The following is a 27,659-nucleotide window of genomic DNA, read 5'->3' as shown; positions in this document are numbered from 1 at the left end:
ATTCGAAGACATTGAAGAGATCGGGTCACACACTAACAACATATCAGAGAGACACCGAGCCATTCCTCCTCCAGTTCCCCAAATCAATTCCATTCACACTGGAATTGTCTGGAACGGCGGCTGGAGTAACTCCGGCCCGACTCTGCAATAACTTCATGGGACCGACGCTAATCCGGAGTAACACCCTGGACCGGCGCTGATTCAAACTCCAAGGGCAAAAGCTGATTCAATCTCCCGGGAACCGGCGCTGATTCGGAATCACCCCCGGAACTGTTGCTGTATCCTGGAGTGGAGCGGATTGCTTTGGGGCTTGTGTACAGTCTCCATGGAGATCGGAAGTTCAGGGCAGAGTTTGTTTGTTGGGTTTAATCTGAACTCAGGGACATTGAGAGAACCTCCTCGGAACACGGCTCCAAGCATAGGGCAGTGCTGCAACACACCATCCGTAAGTACCTAAACCACTGCTTGTCCCCACTGCCTTTCCCAAAACCCAGGGCCTCTCTCCCAAACCTCACTGCCTCTCCCCAAACCCACTGCCTATTCCAAACCCCAGGGCCTCTCTCCCAAACCCCACTGCTTCTCTCCCAAACCCCGCTGCCCCTCTCCCAAACCCCACTGCCTCTCTCCCAAATCCCACTGCTTCTCTCCCAAATCCCACTGCCTTTCTCAAACCCCGCTGCCTCTCTCCCAAACCCCACTGCTTCTCTCCCAAATCCCACTGCCTCTCTCCCAAACCCCACTGCCTCTCTCCCAAACCCCGTTGCGTCTCTCCCAATTCCCACTGCCTTTCCCAAACCCCGCTGCCTTTCCCAAATCCCACTGCCACTCTCGCCCAAACCCCACTGCCACTCTCGCCAAACCCCACTGCTTCTCTCCCAAACCCCACTGCTTCTCTCCCAAACCTCACTGCCTTCCTCCCAAACCCCACTGCCTCTCCCCAAACCCACTGCCTTTTCCAAACCCCAGGGCCTCTCTCCCAAACCCACTGCCTTTCCCAAACCCCGCTGCCCCTCTCCCAAACCCCACTGCCTCTCTCCCAAATGCCACTGCCTCTCTCCCAAACCCCGCTGCCTCTCTCCCAAATCCCACTGCCTTTCCCAAACCCCGCTGCTTTTCCCAAATCCCACTGCCTTTCTCCCAAACCCCACTGCCTCTCTCCCAAACCTCACTGCCTCTCTCCCAAACCCCACTGCCTTCCTCCCAAACCCCACTGTCGCGCCCCCGCCCGAACACTGCCTGTTGCGTTAATCTAGCCTCGGCAGTGGGGATATCATTCTTTGAAATACACGCTAATGGACAGATATTATCACATTGAAAGACGTTTTATTCTCTAATCCAGCGCTGCTCCCCTTGTATTTTTGCTACAGCCTGTGTGAGAAGTGTGGCTTTGTTGAGTTAGTGATGAATCGTTTTTTTTCTCCTGAAGGTCCTGTCAGTTTAAGCTGCAGCGATGAGTAACGGGAGGTGGGTCGGAAACTGGAGACCACATCGATCCAGAGGACCGATTGCAGCTTTTTACAGCAGTCCAGGGCCTAAGTATGGACTCCCGGGCTCCACAGGTAGGTGCTAAATACACAACCTTCGCCTGGTAAATGCTCCAGTCCACGGACCATTCCTCTCCCCCAAAGCCCTCTGCACAATATCTGCAGGCTGCAGTGCTGCCCCCAGCTGTATTTTCAGAAAATTGGCAACTCGGTAGAGTGCTCCAGGGGAAGGAATGTAAGCGGTTTCCCGGTCCTGGCAGCTAACACTCCTATTCTAGAATCTATAGTGAAAGCTGAGACCTTGGTTCAGACTCCCGACTCTAAGGGCTCAGGGAGAGAAGGAAGCAAAAGATAAGCTGAGTATGAAATTAATGTGAGCTTTTTATGAGTGGAAACAAGAGTCAGCATCTTACTGGTACAAGCTAACAGCAAAATACTGCGGATGCTGGGAATCCGAAACAAAAACAAAAATTGCTGAAAAAACTCAGCAGGTCTGACAGCATCTGTGGAGAGGAAGACAGAGTTAACGTTTCGAGTCCGTATGACTCTTCATCAAAACTTACTGGTACATGTGTTTTATATTGTATGGTGTACAACGCACAGCAAGAAGTCATCTGCTCCTGGCCAGGGTGAAACCAGGATAGTTCACATCTCCTAAACTGGAGAAAGGACTTGCATTTATTGAACACTTGTTCCATTCTCAGCTAGTCTCAATGTGCAGTTAGTGTTAGGCAGGAGAATACATCAGGTACTTGTGCATTGTGAGATCACAAAAGCAGAAATCAAAATAAATGACTGGCCCCTTCCATCCCAAAACCTTCCTGCCTCTCTTTCCTCCTTTAAAATGCTCCTACCACTGATCTAGCTTTTGGTTACCTGTTCCAACATCTCCTTATGTGGCTCAGTGTCAAGTTTTGACTGGTGCTGATCTGTGAAGCTCCCCATGGTGTTTTATTGCATTACAGCGGCTATACAAATACAAGTTGTTTGTTCATCTTGGTTTGGGTGGTAATATTTAAGATGTGCTGGGGAATCCCCATCTGGGAATTTCCCAGGTAAGGGTTTGCACAGCAATTACCCAGAAGTGCACAATTCCTCTGGACAATTGCGCTGCACTGGGAACAATCTGAAATGCGGTTTAAATTGCAAACTTTGGATGGCTCGCCAGGGTTACACGAATGGTTATGCAGAAGATGTTAGAAGAATTAAAACCTCTTCTAACTTCTGAGTAACTATTGTAAAGACCCAGGCCAACCCCATGGGCCCCCCCCCCCAAACCCACCCATGGACCTCTGACCAACCCCCCGGACCACACCCAGACACCCCCCCCCCCCCCCACCCCGCCCCTGCCCCACCCCCCAAATCCTATCCACTTACCTTAGATGCTTACCTTTTCCCTGGCCTGTCAATTTCCCTGGCCCTTTAACCTTACCTGCTTTACCACAAAAAAGGGGGAGCAGCCTCCTTGAATCCACCAGAGCCACCCTTCGTTGGGGCCTGCAAGGAACCTTTCAATGCAGGCCCTAAGCAGCTCCAGCGAATGGAATAGTCAGCGTAATTTTCAACACCAGGTAAGTGTGCATTTATTTATTTTAATTCCTGTGGGCCAGCACTTTCTGATGATAGTTGGAAGTTACAGCCCATTGAGAGATTCCTGCTGTTTAAATAATCTCCAAAGCAACAATTAGTTTATTGGGCTTGCACTCCAGCACTGCAGTGCCAGGTGCTTTGGTGCTGGAGCAAAGTTTGTGACTCAGGGATCTCAATGCCAGTCACTGAACCGCACTGATTAAATTACGGTAAAACTTGCCAACAATGGCCTCCTCTGGATTCCTTAGGTAGCTTTAAGACCAATTCAATAGCGTATAATTAAAACTCCTGCCAACCATCTCACAGATTACCAAGACATATCTCCTTGTATCGTATAAATGCTGTGGCTACAAGAGCAGGTCAGGGGCTAGGAATGATGTAAATGCATTGAGGCAGCCCAAAGGACGGTTACTAGGTTGATACCTGGAATGAGTGGGCTGTCTTATGAGGAAAGGTTGGACAGACTGGACTTGTTTCCACTGGAGTTTAGAAGAGTGAGGGGTGATTTGATTGAAGTATACAAGATCCTGAACAGTCTTGACAAGGTGGGCGTTGAAATAATGTTTCCTCTTGTGGGTGAGCCCAGAACTAGGGGGCACTGTTTTAAAATTAGAGGTCATCCTTTTAGGACAGAGATGAGGAGAAATTTTTTCTCTCAGAGGGTTGTGTGACTTTGGAATTCTCTGCCTCAGAAGGTGGCGGAGGCCGGGTCACTGAATATTTTTAAGGCAGAGGTAGATAGATTCTTGTTAGGCAAGGGAATCAAAGGTTATCGGGGTTAGATGGGAATGTGGAAATCGAAACACAAGAAGATCAGCCATGATCTTATTAAACGGCGGAGCAAGCTCGAGAGGCCGAATGGTCTACTCCTGTTCCTATTTCTTATGAATCCTGCAGCAAGAACTCACCTCCTGACTCCCCAAATCCTGTCCACCATCTGCAAGGCAGGAGTGTGATGGAATACTCTCCACTTGCCTGGATGAGTGCAGCTCCAGCAACACTCAAGAAGCTCGACACCATCCAGCACAAAGCAGCACTCTTTAATAGCACCCCATCTACCACAATAAACATTCACTCCCTCCAATACCTACACACAGTGGCAGCATTATGTAGCATCTACAAGATGCACTGCAGCAAGGCTCACCAAGGCTCCTTCAACACCACCTTCCAAACCTGCAACTTCTATCACCAAGGGCAGCAGATACCTGAGAACCCCACTACCTGCAAATTCCCCTCCAAGCCTTACACCATCCTGATTTGGAACTGGACCCCTGTTCCTTCACTGTTGCTGGGTCAAAATCCTGGAACTCCTAACAGCACTGTGGATGTACCTATGTCACATGGACTGCAACTCAAAGGACGCTCACCACCACCTTCTCAAGAGTAATTAAGGATGTGCAATAAATGTTGACTTAGCCCGCAATATCCCATGAAAGAATAAATAAAAGTATTTAGTTCTGAGTGACATTTTGCAGTATTGGTAATAATTAAACCTCAGCAGCTAACATCAGGAGCTCTGGCCCGAGTTCTGCACTCATCCAGGCAAGTGGAGATTGCTGTCAGAATTAAGGAGCAGATAGCATGATTGCATCACCGCAAAGCTCTTCACTCCCTTTGACGATGCTTATTCATCACAGTGTCCAGATAAGTTCTTTAACCTTCAGCATTGTTTTAAATCTGAACTGTGTGGCTCCCACACAGCTCCAGTCTGGTACTGAAAAAATGTTGTGATAATGGACAATGGATAATGGAAAGCAGGACAGCCTCCCTCCCTCGTCAGTGAAATAATCTTCTGATCGTTTAATTCCTTCACACTGCCGATTTAGAACAACCTATCTTGTAAGAATGTCAAAAAAAAATTGTAATTAATTCAAACTATATGATAAGGGGAGGTGGTGACATAGTGTTATTATCACTAGGCTAGTAATCCAGAGACCCAGGATAATGCTGTAGGGAATAAAGCAAAATACTGTGGATGCTGGAAATCTGAAACAAAAACAGAAAATGCTGGAAAAACTCCGCAGGTCTAACAGCATCTCTGGAGAGAAAAAAAACCAGAGTTAACATTCCGTGTCCTTCAGAGCTAAAGAGAAGTAAAAATGTGATGAAATTTATACGGTTTAAGGGGGGTGGAGCAGATGAAGGTGGATAGAAGGCCAGTAGTAGGTGGAGGCAAAGGAAAGATTGCCAGAGATGCCATGGACAAAAGGACAAAGGGGTGTTAATGATAGTGGTACTGGCCAAAGGAGGTGCTGATGGTGGCATTCAGATCAGAAAGCAGAATGTGATGATAGCAGGACAAGGGTAAGCACTCTGGAAAGAACAACATGAACAAGAGACAGATGGCCCTTGCAGGGTGGGGTGGGGGAAGGGGATGGTGGTGGGGGAAGGGGATGGTGGTGGGGGAAGGGGATGGTGGTGGGGGAAGGGGATGGTGGTGGGGAAAAAAGATTGAAAATAGGATAAAAGGTGGGGATAAAACGCTGAATAAAAATGAAAATAAATAAAAATAAAAATAAGTGGATAAAAAATTAAAAACTGAAAAAATAAAAATGAAAATGAAAAAAGGGGACAAAAAGGGGGTGGGGATGAAGGAAAGAGATGGAATGCTCTAGGGACCTGTGTTCGAATCCCACCATAGCAGATGGTGAAATTTGAATTCAACAAAAAATCTGGAATTAAAAGTCTAATGATGACCATGGAACCATTGTTAATTGTTGTAAAAACCCATCTGATTCACTAATGCCCTTTAGGTAAGGAAATCTGCCTGATCTGCCCTACATGTGACTTCAGACCCACAGCAATGTGGTTGACTCTTAAAATGCCTTCTGGCAAGCCACTTGGTTCTCAAGGGCAATTAGGGATGGGCAATAAATGCTGGCCTAGCCAGCGATGCCCCCATCCAATGAATAATAAAAAAAAATTTAAATGACAGTATGTATGGTGCCATCTTTCACCTCAGGAGTGAGTTCTTCCAGAATTCTGACCAACATTTATCCCACAACTGACACCAGAAACAACAATTAAATAAATGACTAGGTCTTGTGTTTTTAGGCTGTGTTATAAAGATTGTTTAGGACCCTGGGAAAACTCCCTTGTCCTCCTTCAAATAGTCTACAGGACATTTTACTTCCACCTGTTCAACATCTCATTCAACAAAGCAGCGCTTCCTCAGCACTGCGCCTCTGACTGTGCAGCAATCCTTCAGCTGACCCCCCAACAATGCAGCTCTCCCTGAGTACTGCGCTCGGACAGTGCAGCACTCCCTTGGTACTGCCTTCTGACAGTGTAGAGCTCCCTTGCTACTGCCTTCTGACAGCCCAGTGCTCCCTCACTACTGCCCTCCACCAATGCAGCACTCCCTCTGCACTGCCCATCTGACAGTGCCCTCTCAGTACTGCCCTCCAACAATGCAGTGCTTCATCAGAGCTGCTCCTCTTACAGTGCAGGACACCCCAGTATTGCCTGTCTGACAGTTCAGCACTCCCTTCTTAGTACTGCCCCTCTGACAGTGCAGTGCTCCTTCAATACTGTCCTCCAACATTGCAGTGGCCCCCTCAGTACTGCCCTCTAACAGTGCAGTACTCCCTCAGTGCTGCACTCCTGAAAGAAAGCATTCCCTCAGTACTGCCCCTCCTGAGAGCGCAGCACTCCCTCAGTGCTGCATATCTGATGTGCAGAATTCCCTGCGGTTGTCCCCTCCAACATTGCAGTGCTCCCTCATTACTGTCCCTCTGACAGTGCAGCACTCCCTCAGTACTGCCCCTCTGACAGTGCAATGTTTCCTCATTACTGCCCCTCCTGAGAGTGCAGCACTCCTTCAGTATTAAACTGGAGCATCAACGTGGATTCTGTGCTCTCGTTCCATTCCCCCATTAGTCCTGTGCTTGTTGACCATTATTGACTCCCTGCCTATAGAAAATGCTCGATTTTAAGTTTCTAATCCTCGACCTCTTTGACCTCGCCCACCCGCCCCCCCATCTTTGTATCCGCCTCCAGCCTGACAACCCTGCAAGATGTCTGCACTCCAATTCTGGCCTCTATAGCATACCTGATTTTAATTGCTCCCATTCGAGCCTCTCTATGTCTGTCCTCCTTTATGACAGTCATTAAAATCTAGCTCTTTGACCAAGCTTTTGGTCACCTGTCCTAATTTCTCCTTCTGTGGGACAGTGTGACAGTTGTTTGATAACACTCTTGTGAAATGCACTGGGATGTTTTACTTTGCTAAATGAAGTATATAAATGCAAGTTGCTGTGAAAAACACTTAGGATAATTTAGGAGAGGCAATAAACTGGGCTTTGGAGGATTGGGACAAGGATTTGCACATCATTCTTCAAACGTCAAATTCCCCATTTACTGGAAGGCTCAACACATGGGAAACAAGGGTGATTTTTATGATCCAAGAGAATGGGAGTTGATGCAAATCCATTTAACACACAGTGAACCTGAGATGCCACACAATCAATCAATGTTGAACCAAAATCAGCGAGTCTCACTCCAAAATGTGTGGACTTTAACAGACTGAGCAAGGTCAAGAACCTATCAAGATATTTCTGACTCTGAGAGAGGGAAATGCTGGAAGTAAAGTTGGGGATGCTGGGGGTTAAAAGAGATGTGAGAAGTCAAGAGGAGAATCTCTCCAGGACACATGTGTAGCTAGCAGTCTGTTACTGAGCGATGACTGCTTTTCTACGTAAATAGTCACTAATCACCCCCTTCGGGAGCTCACTCAGGAAACAGACAAAAGCACACATTCATGGGGCAGATTAATGGATCCGATTGTGATACAGCAACTGTGTTTATCTCAGTTCGTTATTTAAGGCAGTCAACCTCGATCAGCTCAGGCTGATCTATTGTAAAATAGAGAAAGCAACACTTGAATGGATTTGTAACATTTCTCATTCTCTAGAGAATTGATGAGAGAAACTGTTTCCAGTGGCAGGAGGGTTGGTGACCAGAGCACTCAGATTTAAGGTAATTGGCAAAGGCTAAAGGGGGAGATGAGGAGATATATTTTTGCACAGTGAGTTGTTATGATCTGGAATGTGCTGCCTGAGAGGGCAGTGGAAGCAGATTCAAAAGCAACTTTGCAAAGGAAATTTTACTTGGAAAGAAAAAAATGACAAGGCTATAGGAACAAGCAAAATGGGGGAGGGGGGTGGTGGTAGTTGGACTAGTTGGATACAAAACAGACACAACTGACCAAATGGCTTTCTTCTGCACTGTATGATTCCATGGGCAGAACTTTTCTAATTGTGTCTCAACGCTGGGGTCAAATCCATACAGCCTCAAGTGTGGGTGGCAGGACATCTTCAGGGATTTTCCCATCTGTAGCCAACTAATGTTTGGCAGGGGGGGAGCCAGAATGGCTAAAGTCAGAGGAAGGGCGACGCCAAAGTTTAATGACTCCTTGAAGGTGCTTCTGCAGGGGGCAAGGGAACAGAGAAAGATTCAGTTCCCAGAGGACAGGACGGGTTGGTCAATAAGACTTATGAAGAAGGCATGACAGGAGGTGGCTAAGAAAGTCAGCAGCCATGCAATCGAGTGCAGCTTTGGAACTGTGTGCATACCTGGGATCTTGGTAAGCGGGGGAGTTTAAAGTGTTAATCTTGTTCTTGAAATATCTAGTCTAGTCTGTAATTAGCAGTAACCGGAAAGTACTGTGTAAGTAGACTAAGTTTCTTTGTTGCTTCCAGCCTTAGGTAGGGTAAACATACTCTGCTGAGAGAGCTGAATAGTTAATTAGCTAACTGGTTGAATCTGGTTTCTTTAGCTCCAGTTCAGTTTATCATAAATTCAGGGTTCTTTAGTGTAGCTAAAGCAAATGAGTGTAGCTTTGGAACTGAGTGCATACTTGGGAGTTTGGTGAGTGGGAGAGTTTGGTGAGGAGGGGAAGGAGGTGTTCCTTTCCTTTTGATTTTTCTACCATTTTCACCCTGTAGGAATTGGTTCTTGCATTACTACTGGGAAAGGAGCTAGCTGTTTGGTGAATATCTGGTAAGTGGTTAAGGTCTGTTCCAGTCCTAAGGTTTAAAATAGGATACAAACTGGTGGTAAAGTTAATAAAATATATAAATAATGAAACTAGATAAGTGAATAATATAATTAAATAATTAATTAATTAAAACATTTTGAGGATGGCAGGACAGGTGGTGTGTCAAGGCTGCAGCTTGTGGGAGCTCATGGATACCAGTGTGATCCAGGTCAAATACATCTGCTATAAGTGTTTGTGGCTCGAGGGTCTTTGGCTCAGAATCATTGCCCTGGCAGCCAAGCTGCAGACACTGTGACACATCAGGGAGGGGAAAGTTACCTGGATGCTTTGTAGCAGGAAGCAGTGACATCACTTAGGACAGGGTCTTCTGATTTGGTCAGTGGTCAGGAACAGGAAGGTGTGAGTGAGGCAGGTAAGAGGACCCAGAGGGCAGGAGTATAGGAGCTTTCAGCATTTGCAATTATCAAATAGGTTTGAGGTTCTCTCAGCTTGTTTGGATGAGTCGGGGCTGCAGGGTGGATGAGCAAACTGACCATGACACTGTGGTATAGGAAACCATTCAAGTGGAGGGAGCAAACAGGAATGTAGTGGTAGTAGGGGACAGTATAGTGAGGGGGATTGATACTTAGCTCTGCAGAAAAGGGTGAGGGTCCAGATGGCTGAGTTGCCTGACCGGTGCCAGGTTCGGGACATTTGCTCAGGGCTGGAGAGGAACTTGCAGTGGGAGGGGTAGGATCCAGTTGTCGTGGTCCATTTAAGTACCAACAACATAAGTAGAACTAGGAAAGCGGTTCTGCATGGAGTGTATGAGGAGCTAGGCACTAAATTAAAAAACAGGACCTCAAAGATTATAATCTCTGGATTACTACCTAAACCACGTGCAAATTGGCATAGGGTACAAAAAATTAGAAACGTGACTGAAAGACTGCTGTGGGAGAAGTGGGTTCCATTTCATAGGGCACTGGCACCAGTACTGGGGGATATGGGGGCTGTACCATTGGGACATTCTACACCTGGACCATGCTGGGACAAGTGTTCGAGTGAGCCACATAACTAGGGAAGTAGAGAGGGTTTTAAACTAAATAGTGGGGGCAAGGGATAACATTTGGGAGATGTGGTAAATCAAAGAGCAGAGAAAAGACAAGAGAGAATGGTATTAATGTGAGAACCAATATCAGACTGTGACAAGAAGGGACAGAAAGTACAGGGGGTACAATTCTAAGAGTAAATGAGCAGTTAAGGCTAGAGGTTAAAAAATAATAAAGGACAAAACTAAAGGCTCTGTATCTGAATGTATGTAGCATTCAAAACAAAACAGATGAACTGAGAACGCAAATAGAAATAAGTATGATCTGATAGTCATTACAGAGAGATGACTGCAGGATGACATAGATTGGGACCTGAATATTGAAGGGTACATGACATTTAGGAAGGACAGGAAGGTAGGGAAAGATGGAGGGGTGGCTCTGTTAATTAATGATTGTATTAGCACATTAGAGAGGAATGACCTAAGTGCAGGAAACCAGGATGTAAAAACAGTTTGGGTAGAGATGAAAAACGAAAAGGGCAAGAAGTCACTTGTAGGAGTGGTGTACAGGCCCCCTAACAGTAACCATAGAGTAGGACAGGGTTTAAAGGAAGAAATAACGAGAGCTTGTCAGAAAGATATGCCGATAATCAGGAGGGATTTTAATCTGCAAATAGACTGGGAAAATCATGTGGGAAAAGGTAGCCTAGATGAAGAATTCATAAAATGTTTTTAGATAGTTTCTTAGAACAGCGCATTCTGCAGACAACCAGAGAGCAGGCTATACTAGACCTGGTATTGTGCAATGAGATAGGATTAATTAATGACCTCATAGTTAGGGTGCCCCTAGGTAGCAGCGATCATAGTATGATTGAATTTTACATTCAGTTTGAGGAGGAGAAGAGTGGGTACAAGACTAGTATTTTAAATTTAAATAGCGGCAATTATGAGGGCATGAAAGCACAGCTGGCTGAAGTGAACTGGCAAATTAGGCTAAGGGATAGGTCAATAGAGATGCAGTGGCGGACATTTAAGGGAATATTTCAGAATACACAGAAGATACATTCCAATGAGAAAGAACAATTCCAAGGGGTGGACCCACCATCTGTGGCTAACTAAAAAAATTAAAGTTAGTGTCAAACTTAAAGAAAAAGCATATAATTGTACAAAGATGGGTGGCAGGTCAGTAGATTGGAAAGAATATAAAACACAGCAAAGAAAGACCAAAAGATTGATAAGGAAGGAAAAATTAGGGTATGAGAGAAAGCTAGCTAGAAATATAAAGGCAGATAGTAAGAGTTTCTATAGATATTTAAAGAAGAAAGGGGTTAACAAAGTGAGCATTAGTCCAATAGAAAGTGAGTCTGGGGAATTAATAATGGAAAATAAGGAGATGGCAGATGAATTGAACCAGTATTTTGAGAGTCTTCACTATAAAGGATACAAGTTACATCCCAGAAATAGCTATAAATCAGGAAATGGAAGGGAGGAACTGGAGAAAATTACAATCACCAGGGAAGTGGTACTGAGAAAATTGTTGGAACAGCTGGCTGACAGGTCCCTGGACTTCATCCTAGGGTCTTAAAAGAAGTGGCTAATGAGATAGTTGATACGTTGGTTTTAATTTTCCAAAATTCCCTAGATTTAGGAAGGGTTCCATTAGATTGGAAGATAGCGAATGTAACTTCTGTGTTCAAAAAAGTGGTGGAGACAGAAAGCAGGAAACTTCAGGCCAGTTAGCCTAACATCTGTCATAGGGAAAATGTTAGAAGCTATTATTAAAGATGTTATAGCAGGGTACTTAGATAAATTCAGGGTAATCAGGCAGATTCAACATGCTTTTGTGAAAGGGAAATTACGTTTAACCAATTTATTGGAGCTCTTTGAAGAAGTAACATGTGCTGGGCATAAAGGGGAACTGGCGGATGTACTGAATTTAGATTTCCAGAAGGCATTTGTTAAGCTGCCATATCAAAATATTATGAAAAATAAAAGCTCACGGCGTAGGGGGTAACATATTGGCATGGATAGAAGATTGTCTGGCTAACGGGAAACAGAGGGTAGGCATAAATGGATCTTTTCTGGTTGGCAAGATGTAATGAGTGGTGTGCCACAGGGATCAGTGCTGGGACTTCAACTCTCTACAATTTATATAAATGACTTGGATGAAGGGACCTAAGGTATTATTGCTAAATTTGCTGATGACACAAAGATAGGTAAGGTAGTAAAATACGAAGAGGGCACAAGGAGACTACAAAGGGATATCAATAGGTTAAGTGAGTGGGCAAAGATCTGCCAAATGGAGTATAATGTGGGAAAATGTGAAATTGTCCATTTTGGCAGGAAGGATAAAAAAAGCGACATATTACCTAAATCAGGCTTGTCCAACTTTTTCGCTCGGGGGGGGCCACATTTGCATATTTTTCTCACTCAAGGGGCCAATGAGCAAATTTCGAAAAGATAAGGTTTGGCACAACAATAAATCGAGAAAGCTGGGTTTTAAGGAAAAAAACAATTGCTGAGCAAAAGTACAGAAATGTCATAGCAATAAACTGTTAAATTAAAAAAGAATAATTAACAAAAATGACCAGAGTGTGAGAGGGTCAGAGTGTGTGTGTGTCCGGCTTGCTCCCAGTCTCAGGGTACTCACCCTCACCCACTGTGAGTGAGTGCGTGTGTATGTGTCAGTGGTGAGCATGAGTGAGAAACTTGAAACTGGTCACAAGGCAGACTAGAACTCCCCCCCTCCCCCACCCCAAGACTCGCAGTCTCTCACACTTGCCCCCGACCACGCACTCAGTCTCTCACACTCCCCCCTCCTCCAACAAGCACTCAGTCTCTCGCACTCCCCCCTCCTCCAACAAGCACTCAGTCTCTCACACTCCCACCTGCACACTCTCTCAGTCACTCTCACTCGCCCACAAACTCACACACTCTTTCACTATCCCCCCCCACCCACATACACATCCACTCTCTCACTCCCCCCCAACACACACTCACTCTCTCATTCTCTCCCACACACACACTCACTCTTTCACTCCCTCACACACACACTCACTCTCTCACCCCCCCAACCTTCACACACACACACAAAGACACAGACACAGACACTCTCTCAATTCCACATACTCATCATGGCACCGTCTCCTCCCTGGGCCCATCAAAACCTCACCCTCCAGGGCCCTGAGGTTCCTGACTCCCCGGGCTCCATCCCCGACATCCCTGACTCCATTCCTGGCGCTCCTGACTCCGTTTCTGATGCACTTTTGCTTCCCTCTGCCCGGCAGCCCTCAGCACAATCACCAACGCCGGTGTTCACTGCTCCTCCAATCAGAGACTGATTATTTCCCGCATGGTGGTAGAGGAGCAGTCTCTGATTGGAGGAGCAGCTACATGCAGAATCTTCCATTGAAACTCACCTGTTTGAAATGTATTTTGAAAACTAGCTCCAGAGGCCACACAGAGGGGCTTCGCAGGCTGCATCTGGCCTGTGGGCCAGACGTATGACAAGCTTGATCTAAATGGTGGGAGGTTGCAGAGCACTGAGATTCAGAGGAATCTGGGTGTCCTAGTACATGAATCGCAAAAGGCGAGTATGCAAGTACAGCAGGTAATTAGGAAAGCTAATACAATGTTATCATTTATTGTGAGCGGAATTGAATACAAAAGTAGGGAGGTTATGCTTCAGTTATACAGGGCATTGGTGAAATCACATCTGAAGTACTGTGTACAGTATCGGTCTCCTTATTTAAGGAAGGATGTAAGTTAGTTGGAAGCAGTTCAGTGAAGGTTTACCAGACTAATACCTGGAATGGGAAGGTTGTCTTATGAGAAAAGGTTGGACAGGCTAGGCTTTTAGCGGCTGGAGTTTAGAAGAGTAAGAGGTGACTTGATTGAAACATATAAGATCCTGAGGGGACTTGACAGGGTGGATAAGAAGAGAATGTTTCCTCTTGTGAGAGAATCTAATACTGGGGGCAACTCTTTAAAAATAAGAGGTCGTCAATTTAGGACAGAGATGAGGAGAAATTTTCTCTCTCAGATAGTTGGAACTCTCTTCTTCAAAAGGCAATGGAAGCAGAGTCTTTGAATATTTTTAAGGCAGAGGTAGACAGATTTTTGATTAACATGGGGGTGAAAGGTTATCGGGGGTAGGAGGGAATGTGGGGTTGAGGTTACAATCAGATCAGCCGTGATCTCATTGAATGGCGGAGCAGGCTCGAAGGACCAAGTGTCCTACTGTTGCTCCTAATTTGTATGCTCATATGTATGTTCGTATGTAATCTGAATTTAACCTCAGCTTCAGGGCTTAGTCTCAATTTGGAAAATCCTGCCCTTTGAGCAGAGAAAGCATAGTGAGAAATAGGGACATCATGAGGTGGAGGGTACAGTTATTACTATTAAACAATGGAGGAAATGGAGGGTACAGTTAATGGTGGGTACATATTAAACATCGGAAGGATCAACGGTTAATATTCTAAATATTTTCCTCTTTTTATCTACTTCTCTCTAATGTTAAACTATTATGTTTTGGGTATAGCATCACTCTTGTGTGCTTGTCTCTCTTTACATGGCCACTATTATTTGTTATTGTGAGACCCTCCTCTGACTCTATTTTGAGGACAAATACACCATGTTTTGTGTCACCAATGTTCAACTCAGATAAAGATTAACCTTGTATCGGGTATCAGTGAAACAACTGAACTTCCAGGGATGTGACAAGCTCTGCCGAAAAATACTCATTCAACTCTTAAGCATTGATTTGGAGATCAGCTGGACCGGAAAAAAACTCAATGATCAATTTGTTTAAAAATCTGATGTTAGCATGTTATTATCAACTTTTAACACCTCCTATTTAGTTGAAAGGAGGTCTTGTGGAGCAGTGTTGCACTCCCGCCTCTAAGCCAGAAGTTCTGGGTTCAAGCCCCACTCCAGGACTTGATGGCCAAGGAAGATGTGCTCATAACATGGCCAAACCGGTATCAACTTCTAAATCCTCTAACACATGGCAAGTGGTAAGAGTGGGAAAGATTCCTGGTCAGCCATGTGATGGAAAGAAAATTGGAGTCTCGACTATCGCTATCCATAGCTCCAGGCTACAACATGCATGTAAAATTATATGTTGCCACAGTAACTTGTACGCCTTGAGGGGCTGGATGGCTGTTCTGGATCAGATTGTTGCCAACAACACCAAGTGCGATCCCTGTTCTGGCTGGTGTGGATTTTGAGGAATCCTGCTTTGGACACCATGAAGTACGCTTCCAGTCTGGTGTATGTTAATAGTTAACAACTCATAACTATTTACAGTAGAAGGTACAGGTATGGAGTTAACCCCATTCTAGGTCTTAACCCAACTATGTCCATCTCCAGACTGAGCCTGACTCTGGATTAGGTATCTTCTTACATCACTGTGTGGGTGGTACTGTACTCAGCCCCACATTAACCCCTTATGTACCAGACTATTCTACTACAGATTTGGCACCTATCCCCTTGCCCTACCAGTGGTGGAGGTTGTGGGGCTGTGGGTCAGACATGCCTTTGGGCAGAGAACTGAAGAAGATGAATTTATATGGACAACACAGATAATGACTCTGTGCAAGAGTGGAGACTGGATGATAGTGAATCAGTAGGCCCTTCTATATCTCTCCATTTTTATTATTATTGACTTCTTTAATGGGAATAAAATCTAACAGACACTTGCAAATGTTAACGTACTCAGGGAATAAATCCACCATAGCACTGTAAGGGTTAAGAGATCCATTTATCCATTAGGCGCACTGTGCTGTGAAAGACCGAATCAATGTCCCATAACAGAGCAGAATGACAATTGAGAAATGGATCAGAAGCAGCTCTCAGTCTCCAGGCCACTACAACCCCTTCCCTCATGCTCTTCACTCTGACTCTCCACCCCTTCGTTCCAACTCTCCACCCCTTCTCTGCCCCTCTACCACCCTACTCTTTCACTCCATCTCTCTGTGCTTCAATCCACCACTCCTCTCCGCCACTCTGCTCCTTCACTTTGCCTCCCTGTGTCTTCATTCTGCCCCTCTGCCCCCACCAGCCAGTCTCTGATGTTATCGATACTTACTTGTCCAGGTTATGTCCAGCATGATGCAACCAAGTACAAGTTTCCAGCATACAGCTTTGGAGTGACACATGCCAGATTCACCGTGGACAACTCACCGGGTCCAGCCTACCTAATCCCGTCACTGCTCACCAGGAGAGGCAGGGATGGGACACCAGCCTACTCCCTCTATGGCAGGCCAAAGGACATCAATCCATTCCAGACCCCGGGCCCAGGTAACCTAGTGAAGTATGAATATGATAACAGGGTTTACAAATACTTGAAAATAATTGATAGTGCAGAGCGAATGATAAGGCCAATGTGAGCAGATGGTGAGACAGAGTTTCCAGCCCAACAATAAAGCTGAATGTTTTAATAATGGATATGTATTTAATTTTAGGTACCCATATTTCATAATTAATACATTTTTAACATAGCAAATATAAAACAAAGTTTCATTTCAATATACAACAAAGCAAGCAGCACACGTCCCTAAAATGTATCTCAATAAATCACATTCCACCATCTAACTCCCCCTTTCACATAAACATCGTATCCCATCCAACTCCCCACCCTCACTCACAAGTATCCCACCCAACTCCCCGTCCTTTTTTCTCACTCACACACAGGCACACACTTTGTCCCATCCAACACCACACCCTTTCACAGAAACTGTACTCCATCCAACACCACACCCTTTCTGTACCTGATCCAATGCCCCACCCTTTCACAGACAGACTGCATCCCATCTGACTCCCCCTCGGTTTAATACTGTGCTGACTACTTCTGTCCTGCCCCTGGCTGCAGTTAGGTCTGAACCAACTGTTCCAATGGAATGAAATTCACTTGTGGAGAGACGCAAACAATGCTGCACATTACTGAGGAGTGTCCCCTCTACAGGCTAAGTGGTGGATTAATCACCTTAAACTCAGCAAATGAGGAGGCTATCACTTGGCTTCAGGAATTTGCATTCGCAGAACAATAAATAACGGAATGATATTTTCGGCAGGTGTTGAATGTTGTCATGTCTGATCTCTGTACAGGTGCCTACTCCCCGGAGAAGGCTGGGAAGTCAGCCTTCAGTGCGGCTCCTTCATTTTCCATTGCCGGGAGGACGAAAGGTTTCAGGACTGACCGGTCACCAGGTGTGGTCACTTTACTTGTCTTGTTCACCATTAGCGGGACTGACTTTAGTCACTCAGCGGTGTAGATTCTCACAGGAGTAACACCTGTTTATCTGCATAGAATTGCCATGGGGCAGACTTTTAAGTCCTGCAGGCAGGCACACGCCCAACCCTATCGGTCGTAAAATCGCGTGAGATGACGTCCCGAGATCATCGTGCACTCGCGTGATATTTCGCTCGACAGGCGCACGCAAAAGTCAGAAGCACGCCCACCGACAGTTAAGAGGGCAATTAAGCCCATTAACGGCGCAATTGTCTCCGATTTTTCATGGCTCATCCAACCTTACGGTTGGCGGACGGGTGAATTGGCCAGGCAGCCTTTGCATTTTTCATCAAACCCCATCCAAGGGCGGGATGAAATTTCTGTTATGAAATAAAATAAATATCCACATTTTTATGAGGTTATGCTTTCAGGTGCTTGATTGTGATGCAGCTTTTTACAGGTTTGTTTCATCATTTGCAGGTCTGCAGCTCCCTGAGGCAGCCATCTGCCTTCAGGGAGCTCCCTCGCAGTGCTAACCTACACCCGCAGTGACGTCATTGCCCGCCCCCACCTGGCAACAATGAGCTTTTCAGCGGTGTTTCACACTGGCTGGCCGTTCATTGGCCAGCCAGTGTGAAATTGTGGTCAGGGGTCCATTTCCCGGTTGCTCCTGGGCCCACCAATCATGTGCGCCTGCCAGGGGTAAAATTCAGGCCATGGAAACAAATTAATTTGCTGACCAGTTTTATTAGATTTTATCATTTTGCCATAGCTGAATTTCTTATTGTTAAATTCTTTCTCTGGAGCAAATCTATCAATGAACAGGCTCTTAACTGTTTCTTGTTCAGGTCCTGCGGCCTATCTACTGCCTTCTGTACTAGGCCCGAACATTGTAAACAAATCATCTTCCGCCAATTTCTCCCTCAGTGGACGAAGTAAAGTCGGTAGTTTCCATGAGGACTTCCAGAAGGTAACATCTGTCTACACCTGGTTCCGAACAGCACTTACACCTCAGTAACATCTGTTAGTATCTGGTGTGAGAGTCTTGGCATGCCAGCAGCAACCTCAGCTCTATAATGTCTAAAGCAACTGGCAGCAGCACAGACCCATTCAGGGTTTGGGGAGTGGGGTAATCACAAAGCTCCCAGTTAGTTCAGTGCACCTACATAGATACAGCAAATAGTTTCTCCCATGTCATTTGATTATAAGTTTAACAAAGGTGTTATAAGATATGGGGCAAAGGCATGTATATGGAGTTGAGAAGGATGGAACAGGCTTGATGGGCCAAATGGCCCCTTCCTATTCCTATGTTCCTGGGGTGATTATTTCTGGCAAGGCCAGCATTTATTGCCCATCCCTAATTGCCCTTGAGAAGGTGGTGGTGAGTCACCTTCTTGAACCACTGCAGTCCATGTGCTGTAGGTACACCCACAGTGCTGTTAGGAAGGAAGTTCCAGGATATTGACCCAGTGACAGTGAAGGAAGGGCGATATATTTCCAAGCCAGGATGGTGTGTGGTGTAGAGGTGATGGTGTTCCCAAAGCATCACAACATACAATTGAATCATAACACGATGTTATGAAGTCCTGCCCTGAACGGTTCTTCAACTGGTTGACATGGAACCTGGAACATGGCCATAGATAAGCACATATGAGAATGCCCTGAAACTGGAAAGAGAAAAAGAGTTATGGATGTGTAACCTTGAAGACTGTTGAATAAGGTGGATGGGGTTTTGACATACAAATTGCATATTAATCCTGTGCTATTGTGTGATGGGCACAGGTTCTACACCAGTGCCTCAACGTATGGTTAAGCTCCTGATGGGGTGTATTTCAGTCCGTCTCTATAGAGAACAAGGCAAACCATCCCGTCCTGTATAGCACTTACCATCCTGTCCCATCCAAGGCTCACCATCTGGTCCTTTCTAGGATACTGCTGAATAGGTAAGAAAAGAGCAACACTGGCACAGACCAGCCAGCTGACAGCATTGAGTCATGGGTATTATCCTTAGCTCAGTTGGTAGGACTTGAATCTCTGTCAGATCATGGGGTTAAATACCACTACAATTTCTAGCACACCATAATTTCCCCCGAAACCCCATCTGCAAAATTGCAGGTGGGCGTAAAACAAAGAGGGGGCAGTTCTCGTGGTATCTTGACTAATATTTATCCCTCCAACCAACGTCATAGAATATAAGTGGTCATTTATTTCATTGCTGTTCCTAGGACCTTAAAACATTAGAAACAGGAGGAGGCCATTCAGCCTCCCAAACCTACTCTGCAATTCATTTAGATTATGGCTGATCTGCAATCTAATTCCACAACCTGCTTTAATCTATCCATCTCAGTCTTTAAAGCTTCAATCAATCTCTAGCATCAACAGTGTTCTTGCGGGGGAGAGGTCCATATTTTAACTACCTTTACATCACCCTGAAGGAGCTAGCTGTGTAAAAATTGGCTGCCATGTTTGTCAAAATAATAAAGATGACCGCACTTAAAGTATTTAATTGCTTTGGTAGATCTCGAGAACTTGTTATATTAATACTGGTTCTTTCTTTCAAGATGAGATTTGGTTAAATATTTAGGTTTTGAGGTGATAGCTGCTACAGGAAGGAATTGCCCTAGTTTGCTTTGCTGTTGCATGTGGAAAATTAAGTACAGATGTAAAATAATACCTTGGGACAAATAGCACCTTTCAAACAAATGACATCAAATGCAAAAGTTGTGATTGCTGGACCTACTACCACTTGCACAGATTAGAACAACATTGCAGGGTTAGACAGAATACACCCTCATTCACCCAACCATAACTGTAGGAAAGGAATTGGAAGCTTAGCGGGGGCAACACGCACATCTAAATTAGAAGGTCATGGATCCAAGTCCTAGTCTAGAGACTTGAGCACAAATTCACCGCTTTTATGTAGGAAATGTAGCAGCCAATTTGCACACAACAAGATCCCACTAACAGCAATGAAATAAAAGATCATCTGTTTTGTGCGGGTTGAGGGATAGATATTAGCCAGAGACTGAGAAGAACTCTCCTGCTCTTTTGCATCCATTCAACAGGGCAGACTTTAATTTATGTCTTACCTGAAAGATGGCAGCTCCAACAATGCAGCACTACCATAGTGCCACACAGGGAATATCGTGAGGTCATAACAAGTGGAGTCAAGGGATAATTTTAGACCTGGTAATTGTAGTATAAGAGTCTGGTACATAGAGGGTTAAAGTGGGACTGAATACACTACCGGCCACACAGCGATGTAAGAGAACACATGACCCACACCTTGGAGTCAGTCTAGTTTTGGACAGATCTGTGTGCACAAGCAACATGGAGACAGCTCCTGGCTTGAACCCCTTACTGCATATAGGTATATAGTTCTTGTAGTTAATAAATACAATACAGTTAGCCCACTTAAGACTACGAAGACTTCATTAAGACCTGTATCCAACACCCTACAACAGTGATATATAATAAGGCAGGGTTAACTAATGACCTCATAGCAAAGGATCCTCTAAGTAAGAGTGATCATAACATTATAGAATTTTGCATTCAGTTTCAGGGTGAAAAATTTGAGTCTGAATTTAGTATCTTAAACTTCAGTAATGGAAATTACAAGGGTATGAAGATAGAGTTGGCTAAAGTGAAATGGGAAAATAGGTTAAAAGGTAAGACTGTAGAGAAGCAGTGGCAGATATTTAAGAAGATATTTCATAACTCTCAACAAAGATATATTCTTTTGAGAATGAAAGACACTATGAGGATCCACCATCCATGGCTAACTAAGGAAGTTAAGCATGGTATCACATTGAAAAATAAAAGATGTATAATGATGCAAAGATTAGTGATAGCTCAGAAAATTAGGAAAATTTTAGAAACCAGAAAAGGATGGCTTAAAAAAAGGGAGAAATTGGAGTACAAGAGAAAACTAGCAAGAAATATAAATACAGACAGTAAAGCTTCTATAAGTATATAGAAAGGAAGAAAATAGCTAAAGTAGGCATTGGTCCCTTAGAAGGTGAGACTGGTGAATTCATAACAGGAAACAAGGAAATGTCAGAGACTTTGAAAAAGTATTTTGTATCTATCTGAGCCACGACTGACTAATTCTCTTTCCAAAGTTCTGTTTGGATGATTAGGGATAGCAGCCTGTTTAAACCCAGAAAGCAATTCTGTTCTGTGCTATGAGATGGTGGATTGTCTACCAGTTCTCATAGGGAAAGCCTTCTCTCTGAAAAGCATGAGTGCTACCTGCAGAGCCACAGCTGGCACCTTAAAAGGCAAAAGGTACTGTTTTTGAATTAATTATTGAACTTTATGATTGGTCAATTCAGCAATTCATCAAAGATTGTTCAATTTTATCTCTTGATTATGACTCAACTTTTTTTACTTATTCGTTAATTGAACTGAGCATCGCTGGCAAGGCTAGCATTTATTGTCCACCCCTAACTGCCCCAGAGATGGTGCTGGTGAGCCACCTTCTTGAACAGCTACAGTCCATGTGGTGTAGGTACACCCACAGTGTTGTTAGGGACAGAGTTCCGGATTTTTGACCCAGTGACAGTGACAGAACGGGGATATAGTTCCAAGTCAGGATGGTGTGTGACTTGAAAGGGAACTTGCAGGTGGTTGTGTTCCCATGTATCAGGTCCTTCTAGCTGGTAGATGTCACACAGTTGGAAGATGCTATTAAAGGAGGCTTGGCGAGTTACTGCAGTGCATCTTGTACATGATACACACTGCCACTACTGTGTATCCATGAGTGAATGTTTAAGGCAGAGGACAGGGTCATAAGGCCTTTTCAAAACACTATTTTTATTTTCTCTCCTCAGACTCCAGGACCTGGTGCATATAAAGTCACTGATCCCAATACATACAAGTACAAACCTCCTCAGTACAGCATAATAGGCAGGAACCAGCTGCCCAGTGATTCAACAAGGAAACCAGGGCCTGGGAGTCACAGTCCAGAGAAGGTAATAAATATGAACCCTCCAGAACTGTCTGACCTATCCAGCGTGATTGTCATGCTCATTCACAACTCTGCTGCCTGTACCCTAATTTACACCAAATCCCATTCACCTATCACCCCCTGTGCTCGCTGACCCACATTGGTCAACTAGTGCCTCAACTTCATTTCCTTGTTTTTAAAGCCTCCACAGCCAATCCCTTCCCTATCTCTGTAACCTCCTCCAGCACCACAACCCTCCAAGATATCTGCACTCCTCCAATTCTGGCCTCTGACACACCTCTGATTTTAATCACTCCACTACTGGTGGCTGTGCCTTCAGCTGCCTGGGCCCTAAGCTCTGGAATTTATCTCTAAACCTGTCCGCCTCTCTCTCTCTCCCCTCCTTTAAGACACTTCTTAAAATCTACCTCTTGGATCGCACTGGTCCTAATATCTCCTTGAGTGTCAAGTCTTGTTTCATAATACTCCTGTGAAACATCTTGGGAAGTTTCACTACTTTAAACAAGCTATATCAATGCAAGTTGTTAATTATTGATGGTAATGAGTTCAAGACTTATTCTTTTTGTCTACATCAGTAGTATATGAAATAGGAGCAGAAGTAGGTCAATTGGCCCCTTGAACCTGCTCCGCCATTCAATAAGGTCATGGCTGATCTGTTTGTTTCAAATTCCACATTCCCATCTACCCCCGATAGCCTTTGATTCCCTTGCCTAACAAGAATGTACCTCCGCTTTAAAAATGTTCAATGATCCCACCTCCACCACATTCTGAGGCAGAGAGTTCCAAAGTCGCACAACCCTCAGAGAAAAAAACTCTCCTCACCTCTGTCCTAAAAGGGCGACCCCTAATTTTAAAACAATGCTCCCTAGTCCTGGATTCACCCACAAGAGGAAACATCCTTTCCACTTCCACCTTGGTGAGACCGTTCAGGATCTTATATAAGTCAATCAAGTCACCTCTCACATTTTTAAAAATTCATTTACGTGGTGTGGGCGTCGCTGGCTGGGCCAACATTTATTGCCAATCCCTAATTGCCCTTGAGAAGGTGGTGGTGAGCTGCCTTCTTGAACAGCTGCAGCCATGTGGTGTAGGTACACCCAGAGTGCTGTTAGGGAGGGAGTTCCAGGATTTTGATCCAGCAACAGTGAAGGAACAGCGATGTATTTCCAAGTCAGGATGGTGAGTGGCTTGGAGGGGAACTTCCAGGTGGTGGTGTTCCCATGTACTCTTCTAAATTCCAGTGGAAACAAGCCCAGTCTGTCCACCTTTTCCTCATAAGACAACCTGCTCATTCCAAGTATCAATCTAGTAAACCTCCTCTGAACTGTCTCCAACGCATTTACATCCTTCCTTAAATAAGAAGACCAAAACTGCACACAGTATCGAGATGTAGTCTCACCAATGTTCTGTATAACTGAAGCATAACATCCTTACTTATATGTTCAATTCCTCTCGTAACAAAGGACAGCAATCCATTGGTCTTCTTAATTACTTGCTGTAGCTGCATATTAACTTTTTTAACTCATGCACTAAAACACCTAGATCCCTCTGCACCTTGGAATTCCACAGTTGTTCTCTGTTTAAGTAATATTTTGCTTTTTTAATTCTTCCTGTCAAAGTGAAAATTTCACATTTTCCCACATTATACTCCACCTGCCAGATTTTTGCCCACTCACTGACCCTATCTATATCCGTCATAAGTTTTAACATTGGTTTTAATTCAGTTGTGACGAAAAAACAGCAATTAGCAGTAACAATCAAAATGTAGAACCTGTGATGAATTCTAACAGTCTTGGAAATTTTTAAAAAGAACAATCCATAATTTGTACAACCGAGAAAAGCAGTTTTGATGCAGAACCAAATTGGTTATTCTCTCAAGCCATTCCGCATTCAGTTCACATAGACCACAGAGAATCTGCCCTAATCATTCTGCACTGATCTGGTGAAAATAAAATTAAACTGCAATTTCTTGACACAAGGTGCAAGTGTAGACAGATAAGATAGCATTAGAGTAGATGCCATTGGGCATTCCTTAATCTCCATGCACAAGGTCACAAGAAAGAGCCGTCAGTGGCAGTCAGGAACAGATTCTACAGCAAGTATTCGCTCCACAGATGTCTTCAAAGTAAAAGATTTAAAGCATACAATGCACAAGGGATGAATTGAAAGATACTTATTTGTGCAGGAACCTTCAAGTATTCAGCATGATGCTCTCTTGCTCTAATTGCCCACCACTGTAAATGTACTTTACAGGGGTGAGCACTGTAAACTTACTTGGAATAAAATACTTCATAAGTGACCAACTGTGGAATTGTGCAGCTGAGTGAATCCTGCACAACTCCTGATGGTAGTAAATTGCACATTGGAATTTATGTCGTATTGCCAGTTCACATTCACTCCAATCAAGTAAGTGTAAATAATGGAGACCAAAGGTTCTGCAAACCAAAACTAGAGAAATTAAAAATGGCCAAATTTATAAAACTCAAAATTATACAAACCCTAGAATACAAGATAACTAGGATTGAGAAAGCAACTGTGACCTTGGAATCACATTCTACAATTGATTAAAACTGGTTAAATGCTGTGTTCATCACAGTCTCCACCTGTATTTTTGGGATTATGTTCTGTGATCCCTTCCATTTTCCTAAGGCCCCAGTTTATGGGATCTGAAAAATGAAAGAGAGTTGAAGAGTCAGCAACAGAAATTAATTTTTAACTCTCGTCAGTGACTAAATTTAAATATGTCAGAAATGACGGTCTGAGGCATCTTCTGTTGCACTCGAGCCCTGTCCAATCAGAAGTGGCCAGTTCAACTGGAGATTTTCAAATATATACGTTTGTTATTTATACTCTTCATTTCCTAAGTATATTTTTTTGATGTGAGTACTGAATTTCGGACAGTGCTGAGTGTCAAGTGAGCATAGCATTCAGTAATGTGTGTGCACAGACTGCTTCCCTACACAGGCTACTTACCAAATAAACTCTGTATTTATAAAAGAGTGAGGGGAGGTGTGCATGGAACAGAAATGCCAGCACAGACCAATTGGACAGAATGGCCTGTTCCTGTATTGTAAATTTCATCTAAAAGGCAATTTGAGGTACACTGAATTGTTTTCAGAGGATTATGGAGCAGTGCCGTTTTAATTCACTTTATAATCTGAGAACATGTTTGTATAAAAAAAAGATAGATTTGATTTAAATATTCTAATTGCTTTTAATTATCCACAATGAAACTAACAATAAATTTGAAATGCTCATTTTACTTGCCTGAAATTGATTACAATGCCTCTCTTTGACTCACACACAGGTTGTAGTGAATCGCAATGTAGCTCCTGCTTTCTCCTTTGGCATCAGGCATTCTGAGTACCTGGCACCAGTGATCATCGATGCTGTGTAACATCACAAACTCATTACTTAGAAAATGTTTTAAACCTTGTATACAATTTGCCATTTTCTGATCGGAGTTCCTTTCCTTGAAATTTTTCTGAATCATTTAAGAAGTTACTATACTTTTTGTCTAATATTTCAAACTTTCTGTAGAGACGATCCCAAGTGATAGATTTTTTAAAAATCAGCTACCAGGTGATGGGGTCTGTGCCTGTTATTCCCCCACATGATGGTGGCACGTGGATCTCTGTGATTCTCACACCTGGTGATAGGATGTGGTTCCGTGTCTGTGATTCTCACAAATGGTGATGGGATGCGAATCTGCATCTATGATTTCCCCACATGGTGATGGGACGCAGATCTGTGTCTGTGATTCACCACACGGTGATGGGACATGGGTCTGTACCTGGGACGTGAGTGTGTCTACAATTTCCCCACACAGTGATGGGACATGGGTCCATGTCAACGATTTGCACATATTCATCTCCTACTTTCAGTCATACCACTGTATTGCAAAGTATAGTCGGACACTTCCTCACAGGAGGTAAATAAATGTTAGGACCATTAACTGCATTAAATTGGGTAAACGTTTCAAATGTGTGGCCTTTCGTCAAAAGCCATCAATGTGAAATGTTAATACTGGAGAGAGAAACACAGATATTGCTTGCCCTGTTAAGTATCTCCAGTATTTTCTGTTTTTATTTCAGACTTCCAGTATGTGCAGTATTTTACTTTTAATTGTTAGGTTTTAAAAGCTCCCTGATACCCGCTGTGCAGAAGTCAGAATAAATCTGTTTCCTTCTTCTTGAGAGCAAATGAAGTGTTGGAACAGCCATTAACGCCAGTTTGATCAAACTCGCAGCCAGGAAGACCAAGCAAAGGGCAGATGGATTAGTCAGTCACAGATCACACGTGGTGGCCTTTGAACCAAAGTATGCCTGGGCTCCAATCTTCAATAGCTGTGAATTAGTCCAAGGATTATTATCCGCACTGCCCCAAATAGGATAGAATAACACTGTATAGGTAAACTGTGATTCCTCAGGTAACATAACATTTCAGTTAACACATCATCACAAGTTGCACTGGTCTAAGGATTCTTACCATGGTTCATTCACTGAGATCAAACCAGTCAGAATATTCTGGGTAGCTGCAATGTATTGGGTTGCAAATGTAAACTTACCTCTGAATTAAAGGAATAGTTTAATTGTTATGCCTTGAACTATTTAATAAACCATTTAGTAAGAAATTTTCTGCCTCATTTACTTTTTTTTGTGGGTTTGAAGGGTGTTTTTAAGGGAAAGGATGTATCGGAGACAGTGATATGTAAATTGTCCCAGAGAGGAAAATCTGATAAAGACAACATTGTGAGACCAGGATTGTTAATTCACAAGGCAGTGTTGGGTATTCTGCTTACTAACAAACAGTGAGCCCAACACACTCATTACAGAGAAGACACTTCAACTCTGGCTACCATTGGCATATCAGAGGCTTATAGCTATGATGTTGATATGGCTGGTCCAGTTAAGCTTCTTTGGTTAATGGTAGCAGTAGCCCAGGTGTTGTCCAGGTCCTGCTATCATGGAGGAATTGTTAATGAAACTAAATAGAGTTAAGGAAACACAAAACAGAAAGGGACAGATTCAGAGTTGACTGAGAAAGCTTTTAAAAGGTAGACAGAGAGGCTGAGAAATATACAGGAAGAAACCCAGAACATAAAGTTATGTCACTAATATTGGGATGGGGTAGGGACATGTACAGAATTCAAAAGTCAAAGGAGCAGAGCATTCTCAGGATGGTGAAGGTTGTAGAGTTCAGATGGAGTGAGGGACTCGGAGATCATTTTAAAGTTAACAGGTTGGAGAGTTTCTATTAGTCAGAGACAATGTTGGAGAGAAAGAGGAACTAGAGGGCTGAACACATGCAAGAGTGTTGGGGCCAGGTTTTTTTGTAGAGGGAGGAGGCTGGCACTGGGC

At 44.0% G+C, this 27,659-nt stretch overlaps 1 protein-coding gene across 1 annotated transcript; it reads left to right on the top strand.

Annotated features, from left to right (window-relative positions):
- Positions 1-358: 358 nt before the first annotated feature.
- On the top strand, positions 359-26,926 carry LOC144684912 (ciliary microtubule associated protein 1A-like). Its single transcript, XM_078549317.1, has 7 exons — positions 359-445; positions 1,427-1,559; positions 16,196-16,399; positions 17,207-17,308; positions 18,179-18,300; positions 22,163-22,303; positions 25,607-26,926. Exons 2-7 carry the CDS (start codon positions 1,451-1,453, stop codon positions 25,694-25,696), a joined length of 768 nt encoding a protein of 255 aa, XP_078405443.1. The 5' UTR covers positions 359-445; positions 1,427-1,450; the 3' UTR covers positions 25,697-26,926.
- The last annotated feature ends 733 nt before the right edge of the window (positions 26,927-27,659 follow it).

Source organism: Cetorhinus maximus, chromosome 9 (genome assembly GCF_964194155.1).
Source record: "Cetorhinus maximus chromosome 9, sCetMax3.hap1.1, whole genome shotgun sequence".
Classification (NCBI taxonomy): Eukaryota; Metazoa; Chordata; class Chondrichthyes; order Lamniformes; family Cetorhinidae; genus Cetorhinus; species Cetorhinus maximus.
The sequence above is the reverse complement of the archived record's forward strand: the minus strand, read 5'-3'. Positions and strand labels throughout refer to the sequence as shown.